Consider the following 22,657-nt stretch of genomic DNA (forward strand, 5'->3'; position numbering starts at 1 on the left):
ATGGTGAGATAAAGAAAACAAAAAAGGGCAAAGGAGAGGGTTAAATTGGGAAACACTTTCGTATAATTAATGTTCCCAGTAGCAACATCATTGATTGACAATAAGTTCAAAGTCCAAAACAATTAGTGCATGACATAAAAAAACACTTTAAACATATCTATTGTAAACATTACCACAATTATGTATCAATGTATTTAAGTCTGTTTACGAATTCTCCGCCAGTTTGCTTGACCACAACATGTTCATTGTTCAACCATGAAAACATATTATGAATCTAGACAGTTGGAAGGTTGGATGATATTATAACCAAAGCATATTCCTTCCTGTAAAATGTCATATTAACACATTTACAAAACTTCCTTATTGAATGTTGTGAGAAGGACTGTTTTATATTTAAAAATGGCTATATATTTATTAAATTGTGAAGTAAATTAGGAGCGCAAATTTACAGTCCTGATAGCAAATTAATTTATTTCGTTCATTGTAAAGTTGATTCATGTGTACGAAATTAAATGTTTTTGATTGTAACATACAAATCGATCCCACTTTTTTATCTTTAATCTTCGAGGGGAATTTGTCACTGCAGAGGCACAGAAACAGGTGTGAAGAACAATCTATCATTAGTGGAGTGGATGGCAGATTCAACTACCATAACCAGAAGTCTACATTGACTTATCTCCCCTTCGGTAAACAGATGCTAACATAAATTAATACTAGCGTGCAGCATTGATATGTCAGCTTGACGCGTTTACTGACTATGGCATCAGTTCAGAGTTGGACGGTAATAACCCATTTGTTTTCTTTGATAGCCCTTTGTCTTTATATTACACAAGAAATTTCGGTTTGTTTCACGAGGATACAATTATCAAAATAATGTTGGAAATTCAAAGGGCCCGGCATATGATCGTATCGACGCCCATGCTTTGGTCATGATGGCTGATACAACTTGTTTAACGTAGATTGAACATGTTAGGTAGAAAAACATTTAATATATAATGCACGGATTAACAAGATCAACACATTGAATGTTCACAGTATGTTCAACTTTTTACTGTCATCAATAATAGCATGGAACAACGATATATTTAATGTGGTAGGGTCGGTCATTACTCGGAGCTTGTTTCCAATGCCAGCAGTAGTTGTATTGCAAATTACAGTGATTTGAATTATAAACATGGTTATATGTGATATCATTTGAAATATAATGCAAGGAGTAGTAACTAATGGAGGAGGCCATGCAATGGCCAATAGTCGTGTGGGAGCGAGTGACCAATGGGCTTGTGTTGAATTAAGCGAATGGCCAATGGGTGTGTAGGAAAATATCGCCGAGTCTTGATATGAATTAGCTGGTACAAACTAAATTATTTGACATAAACACAGAGCTATGATAGTGATAATACATGTCATATACTTTTTTGTTTAAGTCAACAACCGCACAAAAATTAGGCAAGTCAATATTGACTAGTGTGTTGACTGTTAACTGTGGTCACTGTGAACTGGTAATTCTTATCAATACGCGTTATCTGGTCAAAGGTTTATGCACGATGGCGCGAGATTAACCACCGTCATAACAATAAGACGACCCAGTAAGACTACCACACTGTTCAACTGACTCTTCAAGAAGAGTCAACGTTAGGCATGGACTTCGACGAAATCACCAAGAGACTTGGAGAGTTCGGCCGCTACCAGAAATTCCTGTATCTGCTAGTATGTCTGACAGCGGCCATTGTTGGATTGTTTGCGGTAATGGGGGGAATGATCCTGGCTAGTCCAGAACATAGGTAGGTCCGCCTTTGTAAACACGTGCAATGATAGCTTCCTGCTAGTACTTGTAGGCTAGTGGTATTATCAATACCTTGTTAAAACTTTGCACCCATTTTTTTTTACCTAATTTTGATATGAATGAGTTTGCTTCGGAGATATAGCGGTACCTAGTACACATTGATATCAGGGACTACAATGGTTATGGCCTGCACGTGGTCCATTGTCAAGTTAATGTACTATTGTCAATACACAAACATAAAAGAGGTAAAGAAGTGGGGCTACCATGCTAGGCATTTTGAGAATAATCATGGACTCTTTATTCGCTTTAATGTTTCTTAAAAGAACCCAGGTAATTTACCAGAGTTAAAAAGAAGACATCCTCCAATAATCGTAACAAGAAATAATATAAAAAAAATCTTTATCTATATTTTGACTTCATCTTACCAATTTTACCAAAGTATAAAGACAAATTGCCAACAGTAATTTTTCCTGACTGTTTAATCTTCATTTCTCTCATTGTTTCAGATTTTTTTGAAATTAATGACCTCTTCAATTTTAGTGTTTTGGACCAAATGTTAATGATAAATGTTAATTAAATTATCAAAATACAGTAAGTAAGCTGTTATACCACGGAATTAGATTGTTATCTAAGTCCGTGGTTATACCGAAAAACAAAATGTCTTTGTTAAATTTGTATTTACGTTTTAATAGAAACAGAATGTTCTGCATCATACGAATCATTTGAAAGTCTGCGACTTAGAACATAAGAGTATACACAGATTATCGACTGATTGTTTTATTATGATACTCAATAATGCTTTGGATATGTTTTTCTCTCACTTCTCTTCTCTGTCTCTACGGCGTCGTCTCAATAGAAACCAAACTGTATATGACCTTGGCTGTCACAAGGACGTTTAAACAACAACAAAAACCCAAAATACTTCAAAGAGACGCACACGTCAAAAATCAAGCCTTTTTCTCACAACTATCTGTAACAAACAAGCATATATGAGACATGTATATGTCGACCTTGGGTTTTACGCACTGGTAATGGTGCTTTCAGACAGAGATTTCAATAAAAAACATAATATATCATGTTCTGATAAAAGTGAAAATGAAAAGAATCGGAAACAAAGTTACTTTTATGACGAATGTGCATTTGCAGTGTATATTCTGTAGCGTGCAAGTCACAAAAACTATCGTCGTCGGTCAGATCTATTGCATCATACATATGGTTTATAAGCTTACATTGAAGTTAATATAAGTAACACTAAATAAAAGCGGTGGAAATTTGACTTCGCTTCGACTCTTATAACAGATTCGTATTACGTAACGAAGCGTTTTGTAGGATAAACACAATGTCCTAGTTTAAATAGTCGACTCGTGTAAAATAGAACAGAAGGCTTACTGCAGTGTTGACCTCTATCCCATAGGTAAAGATGAAATCATGTCATGTGCCACGCAGGCATCGTGTAGAACGTCGTTTTACATCGGTTTTTGTTCTCTGTGTAAAACAAGTGTTGTTTACCACTATAATGGTATCACAGTTAAAATTGTTGCTACGAAAACATAATATCTTTAATTCTGATATGAAAAGTAAGGTATTAATATGACATACTGATATAATCATTAAAATAAGTAAGAGAAAGCGATGATACCAATTATAATGGTATCATCTTTAGATAAAATGATTGATTATTGGTTTGTTCTGTATGCCACGAGAACATGATACAATTACTTAAATGATAATTTATATAAAACAATATAAGATATGCAGGAAACAATATAGATCATATCATACGCTAAACACACGGTCACAAATTCGATAATAAAAGTCGATATGAAAAAGGAAAAAGGAAACATACATCCGAACTCAAGGACAGATAAATTAAAGGAATGCAAAATAAATAAATCAATAAATTTAGAGTCGAAAACAGGGGCTCCGAATAGAGTGTACGGTACCATATGTGGCAACAACATGTAAACAAGGACATCACTCCACACAGTAAACATATCTCTAAAATCTCTGTAAACCTCCTGTCTATATACAATAGGAAAAGTAATTAACTCAGTCAGATTAACATGATGAACAACCACCGCTCGTTTGGAAACCTCTTTATATCTTCATCTTATACAGTATTTTCTCCATAAATAGTCCACCAACACAAGAATGCTAACTCATAAAGAAAGGTACATTTCAGGGGATTATCATTGTTACTTAAAAGTTGTGTTATATTATGGTTCTGAACAGTATAATGTTTAACGGGAAAATATGATAGTTATGCATTTTAATTAGAAAACAAATGATATTCAATTTTTTTTATTCTGTCCGATCTCCTGGAGGTTGCTATGTATTTACAATTGGTATGCTCCGGAACCATTTGTAAATTTACCGCTATAAAATAAACTTTAACATATAGTTATTGACAAGTGTATGTCATTTTGTTACGTTACCTCTGTCACTCACCCTGGCTTGATACAAGGTGTGTTTTGTCGATCGGTTTAAAATATAAATATATCTCTGCTGTTATTGTTCAAGCATGTGACTCCCTATGGTAAACGAAACATAAAAGAACCAGATTTGGAGGCCGAATATTGATTTTATCTCCTAGGATATAAAGGAGAATACCGCTTATTATTTAACAGTTAACTGTTAAATACATCCTACAAAATGTAGTCTAGTAATAATCCACTATATGATTCACTACTAACAAATACATAATTATTTTATTTATACATATATATATTTAAATAAATATATCATCATTACTGGTCTGCAAACACTGTCGATTTGGTTTTGTAGTTTGCTTTTATCGACATGGACACATCACAGAAGTGTTTGATCAGTGTGGCCTTGTATTACAGTGACACTTGACCTTCCAAACTTGGTTTGAAGGTCAATGCTGTGTAGAATTTCAAATATAACGCTACCCTGATACAACAGTGATAACGTTCCTGTACAGCTTACAGATAATAGGTTTTAGAGCTTTGAATATATCATTAGATGACCTCCTTGAGTTAAGAAGATTAGACAATAGTGTTGAGAAGATAGATTGATTTATACGCGAATCGAGGTCTACCGCCACTGTTTCAATGCCATTAAACAGAAAACTGTAACAGGAACATTATATAAATATAATTATATAATCGTAGCTATATATTTCTAGACTAAGACGTCTAGCGATTTCCGGGGTTTTCAAACTGTGATGAAAACATGCAATGTACTTAAATAAAATACTTCTTGTGAAATTGATTTACTGTCATGGAGCCTGTATTTGCCTTACATGTTGTATTTTATACGCGACGATGGCTGTGAGACTGACTTTAATTAAATGTCATTGATAAATAAATAAATAAATATACAACATGTGATATTCATAAATGTTACATGCCCACATGACTTTAGAAAAAAACATTAATTTACACAAATATAAAGAATAATACAGCCAAAATACAAACGTTATTTTCACTTTACAACAGCTACTTTATACAACCACCTTAGTACATGTAAACATTTGGTGATTTCATCTATTCTACCGCGTCAAATGTTGTTTTCCATTCCTAATGATGTGGCGTGACCTAGATTATTGAATATCCGAATTTAGTAAATCCGTTGTGCATGCTTTAATTTATTCGCTATATTCCACCCATGTCCATATATTATTAAATGCGCTTTGGTGTCTACCTCAGCGCCAACAAGATGGTGTGACCGAGATAAATTAGATAATATAAATATTCAAAATGGGTTGTTTCATTGCACATGACGCGTGTACCCTTTCTATATAAAGCAAATATATTCAAACAACGCCTTACTCACTTCTTTTACATTTGCATAATAGAGAAGTCTTCTGAAAGAGCGTTGTACGGGAAAACACCATTGTCAACCAATCGTCGACATGGAAAAATGTCTAGTTATACTTAACTGCTTACCAGTGAAAAGCATGACATCATTATATCGCTGACGTGCTAATATTTTGTACTTAGTAATATAAAAGATCGGGGCAAATTACGGGTCAGAGACAATCTGTTATCCCAGAATCGATGGTATTTATTATAAAAAAAACATGGATATTTGCTCTAAGTTACAATATATACATTAACTTACTTTATTATATTTACATTTGTGCTTCAATGACACTATGTAAACCAAACAAATAACGTTTCGGGTCATAACACTATGCTCTCGCGGTTCATGTCATTTTCCTGTAATGCAGTGGGCATTCATATTGCCTATGAATGGCATCTTAAAGCAGTTTAATGCTTAAGTAATTCATTTCAGATGTAAGATACCTGGTTTAGAGAACGACACGTTTGAAGTCCAGAGTGACCGCCATCTGGACCTAATACGTCACTACATCCCGCCGTCCACAGACAAGCTTCTGTCTTACGACAAGTGCAATCTATATTCTTTTAACTCAACGTCCGTAACGTTCGACAATTCAAGTCGGCCTGTCAACGCCACCCTGACTAAGTGTACATCTTGGGTTTACAGCCATGAGGTGTTCGAGGAGACCGTTGTCTCAAAGGTGAGGTTTTATTTGAATACAAATCTGATCTCTATTAGTGGTTGTGGCCTCTACTAACTTTCTTGAAAACAAAACTGTAAATACCCAGACAAATATTATTGCAATATTGCGAACGCTAGCTACAGTTGTTGATAACATAGAAATGGCTCTTTGAAATAGGTTGAAAAGGATTGAAATTTTGTCCCATTTTCTATATGTCAGGTAAACATGTTTAAAATCGGATATGTATATGTCACTGATAAGTTAGACAAAATCAACGTTCGGATCGCAGTTTTAGCAGTGTTCATTTATATACAATTATAATAGTTGAGCAGCTTACATCAAAAATCATGCAAATGGTGATACAAGCATGAAACTTTGTAAGAACATGCATTTTGGTGTATTAAATCATATTAAGGGGGGTAGCCACGAAAAAATCCATCCTATCATGGCGGCCATTTTTGATTTTCAAAATGGCGTCTTTTCAGGTAAAACACATCAAATGTATGTTCCCTTTTGCATACATATTGCTTGTAATTTATACAAAATGTTACTAGGTTGAGTGAATGAAGGTTTATTTGTCTGGTTGTATTAAAAAACATCACATCCGGTCAAATATCGGTCGATAACTCACTTCCGGTTTTATAAATATCTTACATTTGACACATACTACCACACGCCAATGTTTAAATCATAGTACTTTGATAGTTATTAATTTGAAGCATCTTTTGGGGTTGGTCTTCGGATGTTATTTATAATTAATTGTTAATGTTAAGTGTTATTCGATTATTACGAGGGACAGATTTTGAGCTTTACAAACAAACGTGGTCTTCCTTGATCCCATACATTTTTGGACTTGATGATATCAACTATGCTAGATGGCTTCCTGTTCACCGTCGCGATATGGCTTCATTGGAAACAAAAAAATACAGATATTTACAGAGAATTCATAAAAGGGCACTTCACTGTGAAAAAATCAAATCGCGTTTTCTCAAACATAGCGATAGACCAGGCTCATGGACAGAATGACGCTATTGTTAAAGGTGATGGGGTGCCGTAGGGCTAACCGAGGATCCATCTGCCTTGAGACGTTGGATGGTAGCCGGACCAGTAATCAGTAGACTGATAGGCNGCAGACCCAGGGAAACTGTCACAAATTAAATAAACTGGATGCAATCAGTACGCTGACTTTAGAACCCGAATGCAAAACAAGGCAAACATTTTTGAAACAAGTTTCTTTTGTTCAGTCGCCAACCAAAGAAAAGTTCCGGTAAAACCAAAAGCAAGCTTGACCTAACCCGAGAAGATTGCAGTCTGTTTTCAAGGTTTTCATTTCGTGTCAAAGCAGACAATGCGACTTGGAAGAGTTTTTTAGTCACGAAAATCAGAATTTTTCTCCTTCATTCTGATATTTACATTGTGTCAAAGTGGTAAAATAAATATTGGCGTAAAATCAAAGCTTATTGAAGTTTTGGAAGCTAAGGGGAATTGCCAAGAGAAGAACCTCATCAGACATGGTAGTAGTTGATGTTGCAGCTATGGTAATTTCGAGACCACCGCGTGGAACATACACTTTTGATGAGTACGCGAAAGATATGATTTTGCCGTACAATAACCACCTTACTTCAAAACATTCAAGAGTAGACATTATATTTGATATTTACATAGGAGACAGCCTAAAAGCACAAACACATAAAGAGAGGGGTGCTGGAACCAGGCGAAAAGTTGTGGGCACCAGTAAGACTTCGAAAGCTTGGGCGAGCTTCCTTAGAGTGGACGAAAACAAGACGGAATTGTTTCATTTCCTTGCCGATAAAATTAGCTCGATTCAATCTGACAAAAGGCGAAGATGTTATGACAAATTCTTATGATGACCATGATGATCTCAGTCCGTGTAATCACGAGGAAGCAGACACAAGGATATTTGTTCATATCCAAAAGTGCAGCTGATAGGGGATGTAAGTCGAAAATCACTCATAATCAGATCAGACACTGATGTAGTGGTTTTGGCAGTGTCTCTATTCAATACACTAGAAGTAGACATCTTTGGGTTGCATTTGGAAAAGGAACAAACCTGCGATGGCTTCCAATTCATGGAAGTGATCATTCTCTTGGTCCTAAATCAGTGGCTTTGCCATTTTTTCATGCTTTCACCGGATGTGACACTGTCTCCGCTTCTCATGGAAAGGGAAAGAAGTCGGCATGGCAGACGTGGGAAATACTTCATGACGTTACCGAGGTGTTTGGGCGATTGAGTAAGAAACCTGCATTGGTCAGTAAAGCTGATATTGAGTTGATAGAGGCATTTGTTGTAGTTATGTACGACAAAACTACAACAACATTTGACATAAATGAATCCAGGCTTGAATTGTTTGCAACACACCAAACGAGCTGCATATCAAGGTGGTCATGTAAGGGGACAGGCAGTCACACTTGAACAACATCTACCTAGTCCGGGCGATTAGGGATGAAGGAGACAGCAGATGGGTTGTGGATTTCCAATTGGACACAATTAGGAGCCATTGCAGCATCGTGCCAGGAGTTACACAATTGTGGATGCAAGAAAACTTGTTCTGGTAGATGCAAGTGTTATAAAGCTGGTTTGACCTGTACAACATTATGTACATCGGAAAATATGGCAGAATAATACATCATTCGACCTTCCTGCATATCTTAAATAATTACCTATATATCAAACGGACATTTTTATCGCATATCCTTACCCCCATTATTTCACTCGATTGTATGAATTTTTACCACTCTAACCGGAAGTGGTGAAATATTTTTACAATTCCTGTCTGTTTCACATATTTTCATTTTTTTTTGTGTATTTCAAATAGTTGTCATCACCAATCTCCACTATTGGGCAAAATGATGTCAATTTTAAATTCAAGATAGCCGCCGTGAAAAAAAATCAAAAATATATTGGCTACCCCTCTTATATGCTAAAGTACACCCTAAAGAACGTATGTGCCAAATCCTATGCTTGTATCACCATTTGCATGATTTTGTCAAATTTCGGTACTAAGCCGCCCCACTATAAAGACAGATTGTGGAATAAAAAATGATATATGGACAAATAATTGCAATTGATCTTCTTTAGATATTAACAGCTAAACGAAAGCACAGTTTATTTTTATACATCAAGAACACATCAGTACCGTGATAAATATTGAATTGTTGACATCATAGTAAGGGCCTTGACAATGTGTATGTTCAGTTGGCCTATCATCTTTAAATTCTCAAATCTCGACATCTGTTTACTAAGCCTATCTGTTGATAAATTTGTTAAGTCGCTTCTTCAATAGGGCAGCTAAAATGGTCTATCCAAAAGTCAACATGTTCCAGTGGTTATCGCTCTTTAGGTCAACAGTCCTTTGTTTACGCCACAGCTTTGTCTGGAGTCAAACCTCCTAACAGGTAAAGATCATAGACCGACAATTTGTAAACATCCTGTCAGTCATACATAGAATGTCACGTCATCTTCGAACTAAGAATGTGTTTTTAATCAGTTAATAATCAGCATTATGTTTATGTATGTCTATTATCAAAGTCTAAAAGAAGATGAAAACATGCAAGCTTAATTTACTGGGAATATGGTCATAATTGTTTATACCTGATGACGACATATCATAAAAGAGATACATGTTGTATTTTCAATAATTCAAACAAATATTGAAATGAATGCATGCATTTAGTAATTACATTTACAAGTGCCCTCTACGCAATCACAAAAAAAGGTACACATCTAAATGTCTTACTTAAATAATACAGTACTACAAGATATTTATTTATAAACTATATTGAACATCGAACGTTGTATTTTTTTTGGAATGGCAAAACTATAATTAATCATATTATACAATAGCATTTTTATAACCGGACTTAACTAGCTTCTTTTCAAAATAAAATAAATGGACTGAGTTTTGGTGTGGGGTCTAACAGTACAGTTAGGTGTATTGTAATGACATGTTTGCTTCTAACCTAGGTGCATGTTCGCATAAGGTTGAAACCAATCGGACGGAGTCAGTTTGGATATTTGATACCTTATTACAAAGCACATTTAAGTATTGAAGATGTAACACTGTTTCATTGGTCTTAATTGGTAACTCAATATTAATATTCACCAGATATCAGGATGATTATGCTCTCGACTTTTACTGTTGACTGATATTGATAAGTGCGCGCCCTGATCGCTTCTTCTACCCCTGTAGTGATTGTGGTAGTTATCTAATGCCCTCTGTAGTGATAGTGGTAGTTATCTAATGCTATCTCTGTAGTGATAGTGGAAGTTCTCTACTGCTACCTCTGTAGTAATAGTTGTAGTTCTCTACTGCTACTTCTGTAGTGATAGTGGTAAATTTTAGCTCTCTACTGCTACCTCTGAAGTGATAGTGGTAGTTCTATACTGTTATCTCTGTAGTGATAGTTGCAGCTCTCTACTGCTATCTTTGAAGTGATCGTGGTAGTTCTCTACTGCTACTTCTGTAGTGATCGTGATAGTTCTCTACTGCTACCTCTGTAGTGATAGTGGTAGTTATCTAATGCTATCTCTGTAGTGATAGTGGTAGTTATCAACGGCTACCTCTGTAGTGGTAGTGGTAGTTATCTACTGTTACCTCTGTAGTGATAGTGGTAGCTATCTACTGCTACCTCTGTAGTGATAATGGTAGTTATCTACTGCTGTCTCTGTAGTGATAGTGGTAGTTCTCTACTTCTACCTCTGTTGTGATAGTGGTAGTTCTATACTGCTACTACTGTAGTGATAGTGGTAGTTATCTACCGCTACCTCTGTAGTGATAGTGGTAGTAATCTACTGCTACCTCTGTAGTTATAGTGATAGCTCTCTAGTGGTAGTTCTCTACTGCTACCTATGTAGTGGTAGTGGTAGTTATCTACTGCTACCTTTGTAGTGATAGTGGGAGTTATCTACTGCTGTCTCTGTAGTGATAGTGGTAGTTCTCTACTGCTACCTCTGTTTTGGTAGTGGTAGTTATCTACTGCTTCCTCTGTAGTGGTAGTGGTAGCTCTCTACTGCTTCCTCTGTAGTGATAGTGGTAGTTATCAACTGCTCCCTCTGTAGTGGTAGGGTTAGTTATCTACTGCTACCTCTGTGGTGATAGTGGTAGTTAGTTACTGCTACCTCTGTGGTGATAGTGGTAGTTAGTTACTGCTACCTCTGTGGTGATAGTGGTAGTTATCTACTGCTGCCTCTGTAGTGATAGTGGTAGTTATGTACTGCTACCTCTGTGGTGATAGTGGTAGTTCTTTACTGCTACCTCTGTAGTGATAGTGCTGCTACCTCTGTAGTGATAGTGGTGGTTATTTACTGCTACCTCTGTGGTGATAGTGGTAGTTCTTTACTGCTACCTCTGTAGTGATAGTGATAGTTATCTACTGCTGTCTCTGTAGTGATAGTGGTAGTTCTCTACTTCTACCTCTGTTGTGATAGTGGTAGTGATCTACTACTACCTTTGTAGTGATAGTGGTAGTTATGTACTGCTACCTCTGTAGTGATAGTGGAGTTATCTACTGCTGTCTCTGTAGTGATAGTGGTAGTTCTCTACTTCTACCTCTGTTGTGATAGTGGTAGTTATTTATTGCTACCTCTGTGGTGATAGTGGTAGTTCTATACTGCTACTTCTGTAGGGATAGTGGTAGTTATCTACTGCTGTCTCTGTAGTGATAGTGGTAGTTCTCTACTGCTTCCTCTGTTGTGATAGTGGTAGTTATCTTCTGCTGCCTCTGTAGTGATAGTGGTAGTTCTCTACTGCTACCTCTGTTTTGGTAGTGGTAGTTATCTACTGCTTCCTCTGTAGTGGTAGTGGTAGCTCTCTACTGCTTCCTCTGTAGTGATAGTGGTATTTATCTACTGCTAGCTCTGTAGTGATAGTGGTAGTTATCAGCTGCTACCTCTGTAGTGATAGTGGTTGTTATCTGCTGCTGTCTCTGTAGTGATAGTGGTAGTTCTCTACTGCTGCCTCTGTAATGTTAGTGGTAGCTCTCTACTGCTACCTCTTTAGTGATAGTGGTAGTTATCTTCTGCTGCCTCTGTAGTGATAGTGGTAGTTATGTACTGCTACCTCTGTGGTGATAGTGGTAGTTATTTACTGCTACCTTTGTAGTGATAGTGGGAGTTATCTACTGCTACCTCTGTAGTTATAGTGATAGCTCTCTACTGCTACCTTTGTAGTGATAGTGGTAGTTATCTACCGCTGTCTCTGTAGTGATAGTGGTAGTTCTCTACTGCTGCCTCTGTAGTGATAGTGGTAGTTCTCTACTGCTTCCTCTGTTGTGATAGTGGTAGTTATTTATTGCTACCTCTGTGGTGATAGTGGTAGTTCTATACTGCTACTTCTGTAGTGATAGTGGTAGTTCTCTACTGCTACCTCTGTTGTGATAGTGGTAGTTATTTACTGCTACCTCTGTGGTGATAGTGGTAGTTATTTACTGCTACCTCTGTGGTGATAGTGGTAGTTCTATACTGCTACCTCTGTAATGTTAGTGGTAGCTCTCTACTGCTACCTCTGTAGTGATAGTGGTAGTTATTTACTGCTACCTTTGTAGTGATAGTGGTAGTTATCTACTGCTACCTCTGTAGTGATAGTGGTAGTTCTCTACTGCTACCTCTGTAGTGATAGTGGTAGTTATCTACTGCTGTCTCTGTAGTGATAGTGGTAGTTCTCTACTGCTACCTCTGTAATGTTAGTGGTAGCTCTCTACTGCTACCTCTGTAGTGATAGTGGTAATTATCTACTGCTACCTCTGTAGTGATAGTGGTAGCTCTCTACTGCTACCTCTGTAGTGATAGTGGTAGTTATCTACTGCTACCTCTGTAACGTTAGTGGTAGCTCTCCACTGCTACCTCTGTAGTGATAGTGGTAGTTATCTACTGCTACCTCTGTAGTGATAGTGGTAGATTTCTACTGCTACCTCTGTAGTGATAGTGGTAGTTCTCTACTGCTATCTCTGTAATGTTAGTGGTAGTTCTCTACTGCTACCTCTGTAGTGGTAGTGGTACATGTAGTTATCTACTGCTACCTCTGTAGTGATCGTGATAGCTCTCTACTGCTACCTCTGTAGTGATAGTGGGAGATCTATACTGCTACCTCTGTAGTGATAGTGGGAGATCTATACTGCTACCTCTGTAGTGATAGTGGTAGCTCTCTACTGCTACCTCTGTAATGATAGTGGTAGCTCTCTACTGCTACCTCTGTAGTGACAGTGGTAGTTATCTACTGCTACCTCTGTAGTGATAGTGGTAGTTATCTACTGCTACCTCTGTAGTTATAGTGGTATTTATCTACTGCTACCTCTGTAGTGATAGTGGTAGCTCTCTACTGCTACCTCTGTAGTGACAGTGGTAGTTATCTACTGCTACCTTTGTAGTGATAGTGGTAGCTCTCTACTGCTACCTCTGTAGTGAAAGTGGTAGTTATCTACTGCTACTTCTGTAGTGTAGTGATAGTTATCTACTGCTACCTCTGTAGTGATAGTGGTAGCTCTCTACTGCTACCTCTGTAGTGATATTGGTATTTATCTACTGCTACCTCTGTAGTGATAGTGGTAGTTATCTCCTGCTACCTCTGTTGTGATAGTGGTAGTTATCTTCTGCTACCTCTGTAGTGATATTGGTAGTTCTATACTGCTACCTCTGTAGTGATAGTGGTAGTTATCTACTGCTACCTCTGTAGTTATAGTGATAGCTCTCTTCTGCTACCTCTGTAGTGATTGTGATAGTAATCTACTGCTACCTCCTCTGTAGTGATCCTGATAGCTCTCTACTGCCTCTGTAGTGATAGTGATAGCTCTCTTCTGCTACCTCTGTAGTGATTGTGATAGTAATCTACTGCTACCTCTGTAGTGATAGTAATCTACTGCTACCTCTGTAGTGATAGTGGTAGTTATATACTGCTACCTCTGTAGTGATAGTGGTAGTTATCTACTGCTACCTCTGTAGTGATCCTGATAGCTCTCTACTGCTACCTCTGTAGTGATAGTGGTAGATCTCTACTGCTACCTCTGTAGTGATAGTGATAGTAATCTACTGCTACCTCTGTAGTTATAGTGATAGCTCTCTACTGCTACCTTTGTAGTGATAGTGGTAGCTCTCTACTGCTACCTCTGTAGTGATAGTGATAGTAATCTACTGCTACCTCTGTAGTGATAGTGGTAGTTATCTACTGCTACCTCTGTAGTGAAAGTGATAGTTATCTACTGTTACCTCTTTAGTGATAGTGGTAGTTATCTACTGCTACCTTTGTAGTGATAGTGATAGTTATCTACTGCTACCTCTGTAGTGATAGTGGTTGTTATCTACTGCTACCTCTGTAGTGATAGTGATATTTATCTACTGCTACCTCTGTAGTGATCGTGGTAGTTATCTACTGCTACCTCTGTAGTGATAGTGGTAGTTATCTACTGCTACCTCTGTAGTGATAGTGATATTTATCTACTGCTTCCTCTGTAGTGATAGTGGTAGTTCTCAACTGTTCCAGCTACATTGCTTATGAATAAAAGAGATAGTAAGCGATTTACTTATACCGCTTTGTCATTGTTGAAGAAGAGGTATTTTTTATGATAATTGGAAAAACTCCAACAACAATCTGATTAAATGCACAATAATTAAATAATCGTGTTCTACTTTAATGTGAAATTAACTGATACCGTGTAGTGCTTTAAAACTCTCAAATGAGTTATAACCAATGAAATCAGGTAAATGTGTATTCACACTACGATATACAGAGACGTCTCAATACTTAGGAATCAGCCTAGAGGGCGGAACTCGGAGGACGTTAATAGCCAGTGCAGTTACTTCAAAACATATATAATTTCCCTCAGGTCAATAAGTCAACATCTGTGATAATGATAATGACATCGGAAGATTTGAACGAAATTATTCACTTCTTACATACTGAGAAATTCTCTAGTGATGAAAAATGTAATCTTTTTCTCTGTATATTATTTCTTTACCGAATTTCTCCACTTATTATAGACTAAACTATCTTTCTCCAAAGAATACACTGTATACACTTTCTCCACTAATTATACAATATATAGAATTGGTCTGCAGATTATATTATTTATAGAATTTCTCCACTAATTATATCATGTTTTCATTTTTCACTATTTATGTACCGTATAAAGTGTATCCCCTATTGATTAATGTAGAAAATGTCTCCACTGATTCTATAATATATACACTGTCTACACTACGTATGTAATTAAAAAAAAATATTCGCAAAATAATATAATTTATAGAATGTCTACACTACTTTTATAATGTATACTACTTTTATACAGTGTAATGTATAACATGTCTACATTTATCATACAATGTATAAAATGTCGACATTTAGCATACAATGTATAAGATGTATACCCCAATTACATAGGATAAAATGTCTCCACCAATTATGTAATTGTACATAACCTGGATTAAATTCCACCACTAAATTGGTATTTTACTGTTTATTGTATACATACTAAGCTCAATATTTTGTTACAGTATAATGTCGTGTGCGAAAATGCCTACCAGGCATCAATTACAAAGTCGCTGTTCTACGCTGGAGTATTCGTCGGCGCCTTTGTCTTCGGTCAAATGTCGGACTTGTAAGTTGTTATATTTTTCAGTAGTGAAGAACGACAGGCGACGTTAAGTTCTATTGTTTGACAGCAAAGTAGCATGGCATGACCAATCGTTGCTCCACAGTGTAAAACTAACTAATAAGATAATGAGATGACAGAAGATTTTTATTTGATTATTTTTTGTATTGAACACTGCTTTGTCATTATTTGTCACAGATAATACATACTGTTTAAGTACCTAAAAAAGTCATACAGCAACTAACAGAAAGTTTTTACGAAGCTGACAGTACGCTATTCTCAGAGATTCCACAAAATATGGAGAAAATGGCAAATAACAAAAAATGATTTTTTCATTAATCAGTATTTGTTATAATTCTATTTGAATTGTGCGTTCTGAAAATATTTCAATAAATTCATAAATTCACAATTCTCTAATGTACAAATTCAAAAATATATTTCAAACATTTCAGTTTATAATATAGTTTGATTTTCCGTTGAAACTAACTTTTAAATTGTTTTTAATTAATGAATGGTACTAAACAAAATATAGCTTGTATCATAAAAAAATATCAAGATTTATTAAATAAAAATGTTCATAACTGAGACACCTCATACAGACTGTATATTCTGATGTGATATGGTTATTGATCTTTTAAACCTAGTTTCGGGCGGAAGAAGACGTTTTATTTCTCGCTGGTCCTGATGTTGGCATCGTCTTTTGCTCTGGCATGGGCTCCGAACTATATTGGGTTTTCCGTCATCAACTTGATAGTTGGAGCAGCGTCACAGGGCCTCTTCCTCACGGGATTTGTAATAGGTGTGTAAAACGTCATCAAATAAGGGACAGCGTCACAGGTTCCCTTAGTCACGGGATTTGTAATAGGTGTATATAACGTCATCAAATAAGGGACCGCGTCACAGGGTCTCGTCCTCTTGGGATTTTTTGATAGGTGTGTATGACGACATAAAAGTTAGGGACAGCGTCACAGGGTCTCGTCCTCACGGGATTTGTAATAGGAGGCACAGTAGTCTAGTGGTAGGACGCCGGGCTCGTGACCAAAGGTGGCAGGTTCGAGTCACGTCATGGCACTGTGTTGTATCGTTGAGCAAGGTACTTTACTCCGCTTGATCCAGTCTTTTCAGCTGCAAATGAGCACGTGGTTGGGCAGTGCAAGAATTGTTGAATGCTAGCCGTGAGTGCCGAAATTGCAGCACCGGCTGTATGCTCCCCAGGGAGTTGAGAAAGATATTGGCAGGTTGCAAAGGTCCTGTAACCACGGATGATAATTTGTAAACCGTTTTAAGACGACCTACGAACTAGATTGTGAAAAAGCAGTATATAAGAACCTCAAATTATAATAGGTCTGTTTAACGTCATCAAATAAGCAACAGCGTCAAAGGGTAATGTATCTTCCTCACGGGATTTGTTATAGGTGTGTATAACGTCATCAAATAACGGACACCGTCACAGGGTCTGTTCCTTGCAGGCTATTCCGTCTTTGCGTGTTGCAGAGTTATCTTCTCTTGAGAGCAGGTTTTGATTGTTACGTCATTAATTTGTGGGAGAAAATTACGTCGTTTTCTCAAAAATGTATGACGTTACTCTCATAAACAAATGACGTAACAATCAATACCTGCTCACAAGAGCAGATAACTCTGCAATACGCAAAGACGAAATATGATATATCGTCTAGGTTTTTAAAATTAAAATTAAATTTCGACAGTCAGTTGCCCTTAATAAATGTGCTAGCATTAGAACAAAATTTGTCGAGAAGTCATTGATATGGATAGTTTGAAATAAAGATAACCTTTATATTCATATTATATTTTTTATATTATAACATATTTTATTTAGTATTCATTTATATTTTTATTCACAAATCATGCATTATAAAATCATGCATTATATAAGAGTGTTTAAACCAATATTCAGAATAATGAATCAAGGTATAGATATAGATGTTAATACTCCGCTTATTGCATCAGTGTTGACATAAGATGTGGACATGATGTATAACAAAATTAAGTGTATCAATGTCGATTGAGGATGGTGTTATTTTTCACTAATTAAGAGTTTCTATACACAGGTGTGGAGTTGGTGGGTCCTTCCAAGCGGATATGGGCGGGCATTGTCATTGAGTATGCTTTCGCCGTCGGTTTAGTGAGTCTAGCATTTATTGGCTACTTTGTCCGTTACTGGCAGTACCTTGTCATCATCTGTGCTGTCCCATTCGCCTTGAATCTGAGTTATTGGTGGTAAGTTTATACAATAAAAAGTCGGTAACAACAGAAATTGCTACCATGTCATTTCAGTTTGCCAGGTTACGTTGACATAATAAATGCCTAACTATGCCGATATTGGCTTCTGATATTTTTTTAACATACGTATGTGATTTGCTGTGACCTAGGTTACTACCAGAGTCACCGCGATGGCTTATATCCAAGAAGCGGTACGAGGAGGCAGAAGCAGTGCTTCGTAAAGCCGAACGGGTTAACAAGGTCAAACTACCCGATAACCTGTTGGACAAAGACATAGACGAGGTTCCAAAGCCCACTGGCAACTTCCTCCAACTCTTCACTAACCGAGTTCTTCTCATCAGAACCCTCATTATCTTCTTTAACTGGTAACGACAATCTTGCATACTTATTAAACGATAGAAATGTCCCATGTATCATACAATCTGGGGTGGTCGGGTGGTGCAGTGGATAGCGCACTTGCCTTTCATCAAGTCGGCCGGGGTTCGATTCCCAGATCGGACGTGAAAAGGTATGGGGTCACCTGCCCGGCTACGTGGGTTTTCTCCGGGTACTCAGGTTTTCTCCCACAATTCAGTCTTTGCGTATTGCAGAGTTATCTTCTCTTGTGAGCAGGTACTGATTGTTTCGTCATTAATTTGTGTGAGAAAATTACGTCGTTTTCTCAAAAATGTATGACGTTACTCCATAAACAAATGACGTAACAATCAATACCTGCTCACAAGAGCAGATAACTCTGTAATACGAAAAGACGGAATAAGACCACCCGCGCGCTACCATTCGGACCAACAAGAGTGATTAATATATGATTTAACGTCTCAGATTGTTAAAAGGAAACGGGATTTTGAACATAAATATATAGATATATAACTATTTTACTATTTCAAGTGTCATTTGTGGGAAAAAATCCCTATGAATTTGACAAAAAGTACATTATTTTATAGAAAAAGTATTAGGAAGATGTGGCTAATGTTTTTTTTTTTTTTAGGACCATAGTGACTATGATATACTATGGGCTGTCTTTAAATTCCGGCAATCTTGGTGGAAACTTTTACATGAACTTCTTCCTTTCGGGACTGGTTGAGTTTCCGGCATACACAGTGGTGTTACTATTTCTGGACAGGGTGGGACGGAAGCGTCTTCACTGTATCTGTATGATTGTAGGTGGTGTCACGTGCCTAAGCACGATCTTCACTATAGTATTTGGGGGCGCAGGTAAGCAAATTTTGAATAGTGTTTTAAAAATAATATGTATGAGAACAGAATCAGCATATATAGTTACCATACTTAGAGAAAGTAAAATATTACTTGGACTATCCAGGTAACTACTTAGCTAGATCATATTTAACACAAGCAAATACCATACTATCAATCAATCAATCACATTGAAGCATTGATAATGCTACCAATGTATTAGAATATCTTCATTGAGATGTTTTCATTGTTAACGATTTAAAAATGAAAAGTGAATAATTACCACGAAGAATAAGTCCAGAGTGTATAATATAGTCGGTTTACCCTTGCAGAACTACAGGCAGTCACTACGACGCTAGCTATGATAGGCAAGCTGGGAGCTGCCGCTGCCTTTGCTATTATATATATATATTCCGCGGAACTCTTTCCAACGGTCGTTCGAAACTCCGCCCTTGGAGCCAGCTCATGTGTCGGACGCATCGGTAATATAGCGGCGCCATATATTGCTGATGCGGTAAGTAGATACTTATTACATGTAATTGTTTTGCTGTAAGTGTTACTTTCACATGGCAACTATATACTTTTTGTTCTTATCGTCATCTTTAGAGATTTTCTCACTATAAATATTGCGCTGAACTATGACTACACACATATTGAAGTTTGTGTATACTGTTTTCTATTGTATTTTGGTGTTTTTGTGCGCCAATTCATCAATGCACTAATCTGTTCAAATTCGATAAGCGCTGAGTTGTGAGCGCGCTAAAAGAAGTACATTTACAGCATAGTGTTTTGTTTTATTTTTTACATATCTTGTTTTCTTTTCCGAGCTTTAAGCGAGGTTTAATACATCACGGCAAAGGCCAACGGAGGTTATTTCCCCCTTGACTTCTGCAGTAATAAACATTTAAAGTAATTTTACATGCATTTATTGGTTCGGAATATGATGAAATGGATCTCACACCGTTCTAATTCATGTCTGATTTCTGTTACACTCGCTGAAGCATAAACCATATGTGAACTGGTTTGCAACGCAACTTGTTGTATTGGAATGAATTAGCGATCTTTTATTATGTAGAGCTAGTTCACATTATACTGCTTGACTATTACGGTAAAGGTCAGATATTACATTGTTATCAACAATGCACGTATTTACATTGAGCATTGGTTGTTTACAATACTTAACCTGTGCTACAACAAATCAACGGAAAGAATAACCTGGCTCTGAATTGTCTACTGTAACGAAATTATTTACAGGGGAATATGATAGGCGGCAAATTCGGAAAGGCATTCCCTTTGATCGTCTTTGGATCGACGGCAATACTGGCCGGATGTCTATCTTTGTTTCTGCCCGAAACACTTAACGAAGATCTGCCAGAGACCATAGAGGATGGAATACTATTTGGCACGTGAGTATATTGATAAAGGCTAGGCATTTGAAATGTTAAGAAATGTTACTTCCTATACCATTGTGAGTTATTTACAATGTTATCAATATTTTATAAAGAACCCGTACTTTTGGTTGAATTTATTTTATTTTTATAAAATAAATTCAACCAACAGTACGGGTTCTTTATAAAATATTGATAATAACAGTTTATGATGAGTCTATATGTATAATGACCATCATGCGAATATAAACATTGTAACAGGATTGTTCCTGTGGTTTTGACAATAGAACGTCTGAAAACCGCAGTATGGCAGGGACATTAAAACTATTTATTATCTGATCTTAATTGAATGTGCGGAACAAAAGCATTTTTTTTTTTTTTTTTTTTTTTTTTTTTTTTTTTTTTTNTGTCACAGTTGTATTTTACATACACAAAAAATAACACATTCTCTCACACTCACATACACACATTCAAAATAACACTTAGACATCATCCTCATCCTTCACATCATCATCATCATCATCATCTCATCATCATCAACATCATCAACAGCAGCATATTGCCATCATCATCATACACCATCTTCTAACGTCATTATTATCATCATCTACATCAACAAGATATTGCCACCATCATAATCATCATTATGCACCATCATCTTGCAGTATTGTCATCATTACCATAAACAACACAGTAGTAAACCATCAAAACCAACAACGTCAAACCAAAAGTGGCATCACTGCACCAATAACATATCATCAGGTTTTGGTACAATGATGCCATGCTTCGTTTTGTTGTGATTACTGAAATAATACTCGAAATCTTTGCCTAAGTACTCGATCAATCTCCGTCGGTCTATCTGATATTTTTTGTTTCAGGGATGCATACAAAAACCGGAAGAAGGATATAAGTATGGAGGAGAAGGTGATGCGGCCAGAGCAGATGGCGCAGCTTCTTCCTCATGGCCGACAGACGAACTGGTCAAATTAAAACACCTAATAGGCTTACTGTGGCGAATTTCACCTCGAACGAAAGCTACACAATTATGTCAATTTGAATAAAGCTAACAGGCCGGAGTGTATGTCCATTCAACCGTTTGTCACAGGCTGGACGATGTGGTCAATCTGATGCGACAAAGCCGGACAATATTTGACTTCGATCTGATCAGGGCTATGGTATATTAAAAATGGCCATGCTAACTTTTTGTTCACAAACACAACGGTGTGATAGTAAGGTAACACAGAGTGGACGGTGACACCAATCTCCGTATATTTGCGATGTATATGATGGGTTATGACTATCCAGAATTGTATCCCTACCTTCGAGCGTTAAAGTATTGTAGGGCGATGTGCATGTATGTCATCAAGAATCCCAGCATAGATATGTGTGGTTAGGTAGACATTTGCATTGCTCTAGAGATGTCGAGTCATCGTCTCGTTACAAATGAGTACCTAATATATTAAGTAAGTCAAAATTTAAAAATAAGATGAGTAAAAACTGGGTGAAAGATATATGGCAAACGGAAACCCTACCCCGTTGAGGGCATTCGTTGTTGGGGGATTAAACCGAGGGCCGTTCAACCCTGGTAATCCCTATCCCAATTATTGATGGTTGTAGGTTTAATTAATGCATGTAATCTTTGTTGTAAAAAAATGGTAAGTGTAAATACACTATGTTCGCTTATGTTGTTGTTTATATACATCACCGTGTTCATACATCTTACTGTGGGTGTTGTATGATCCGTCCTTGATATTGATTCCGGGTCTTGATTGTTTTAAAACAATATCGCCTGTTTTTCTGTGTGTAAGTTTTGTACTCTGCAAATTGAAGGTTTATTCTGATTCTTCCAATGTTAAGAACATCACAGTATGGTATGTGAACATGATGCTTTATATTTAAGATTCATTTCGTGTAATTGGCTTTATACAGGAGATATTCATAATGGTATTCTGTTGTCTGAGT

The 22,657-nt window shown here is 36.8% G+C and overlaps 1 protein-coding gene across 1 annotated transcript; it reads left to right on the plus strand.

Moving 5' to 3' along the window:
• Nucleotides 1-1,547: 1,547 nt before the first annotated feature.
• Nucleotides 1,548-22,580, plus strand: LOC110467280 (organic cation transporter protein-like). Its single transcript, XM_021524342.1, has 10 exons — nt 1,548-1,781; nt 6,044-6,290; nt 15,778-15,881; nt 16,520-16,674; nt 17,945-18,113; nt 18,266-18,481; nt 19,102-19,328; nt 19,640-19,821; nt 20,562-20,713; nt 21,574-22,580. The coding sequence occupies exons 1-10, from the start codon at nt 1,639-1,641 to the stop codon at nt 21,683-21,685; spliced, it is 1,707 nt and encodes a 568-aa protein (XP_021380017.1). The 5' UTR covers nt 1,548-1,638; the 3' UTR covers nt 21,686-22,580.
• The last annotated feature ends 77 nt before the right edge of the window (nt 22,581-22,657 follow it).

Source organism: Mizuhopecten yessoensis, unplaced genomic scaffold, assembly GCF_002113885.1.
Source record: "Mizuhopecten yessoensis strain PY_sf001 unplaced genomic scaffold, ASM211388v2 scaffold11169, whole genome shotgun sequence".
Lineage (NCBI taxonomy): Eukaryota > Metazoa > Mollusca > Bivalvia > Pectinida > Pectinidae > Mizuhopecten > Mizuhopecten yessoensis.

Bases quoted from the DNA above. Each gene is read 5' to 3' on its own strand.
- LOC110467280 (XM_021524342.1), top strand. From the start codon at position 1,639: ATGGACTTCGACGAAATCACCAAGAGACTTGGAGAGTTCGGCCGCTAC. The intron at 16,675-17,944 runs GTGTGTAAAACG...TTCTATACACAG, and splicing joins CCTCACGGGATTTGTAATAG to GTGTGGAGTTGGTGGGTCCT. The intron at 19,822-20,561 runs GTAAGTAGATAC...AATTATTTACAG, and splicing joins CGCCATATATTGCTGATGCG to GGGAATATGATAGGCGGCAA.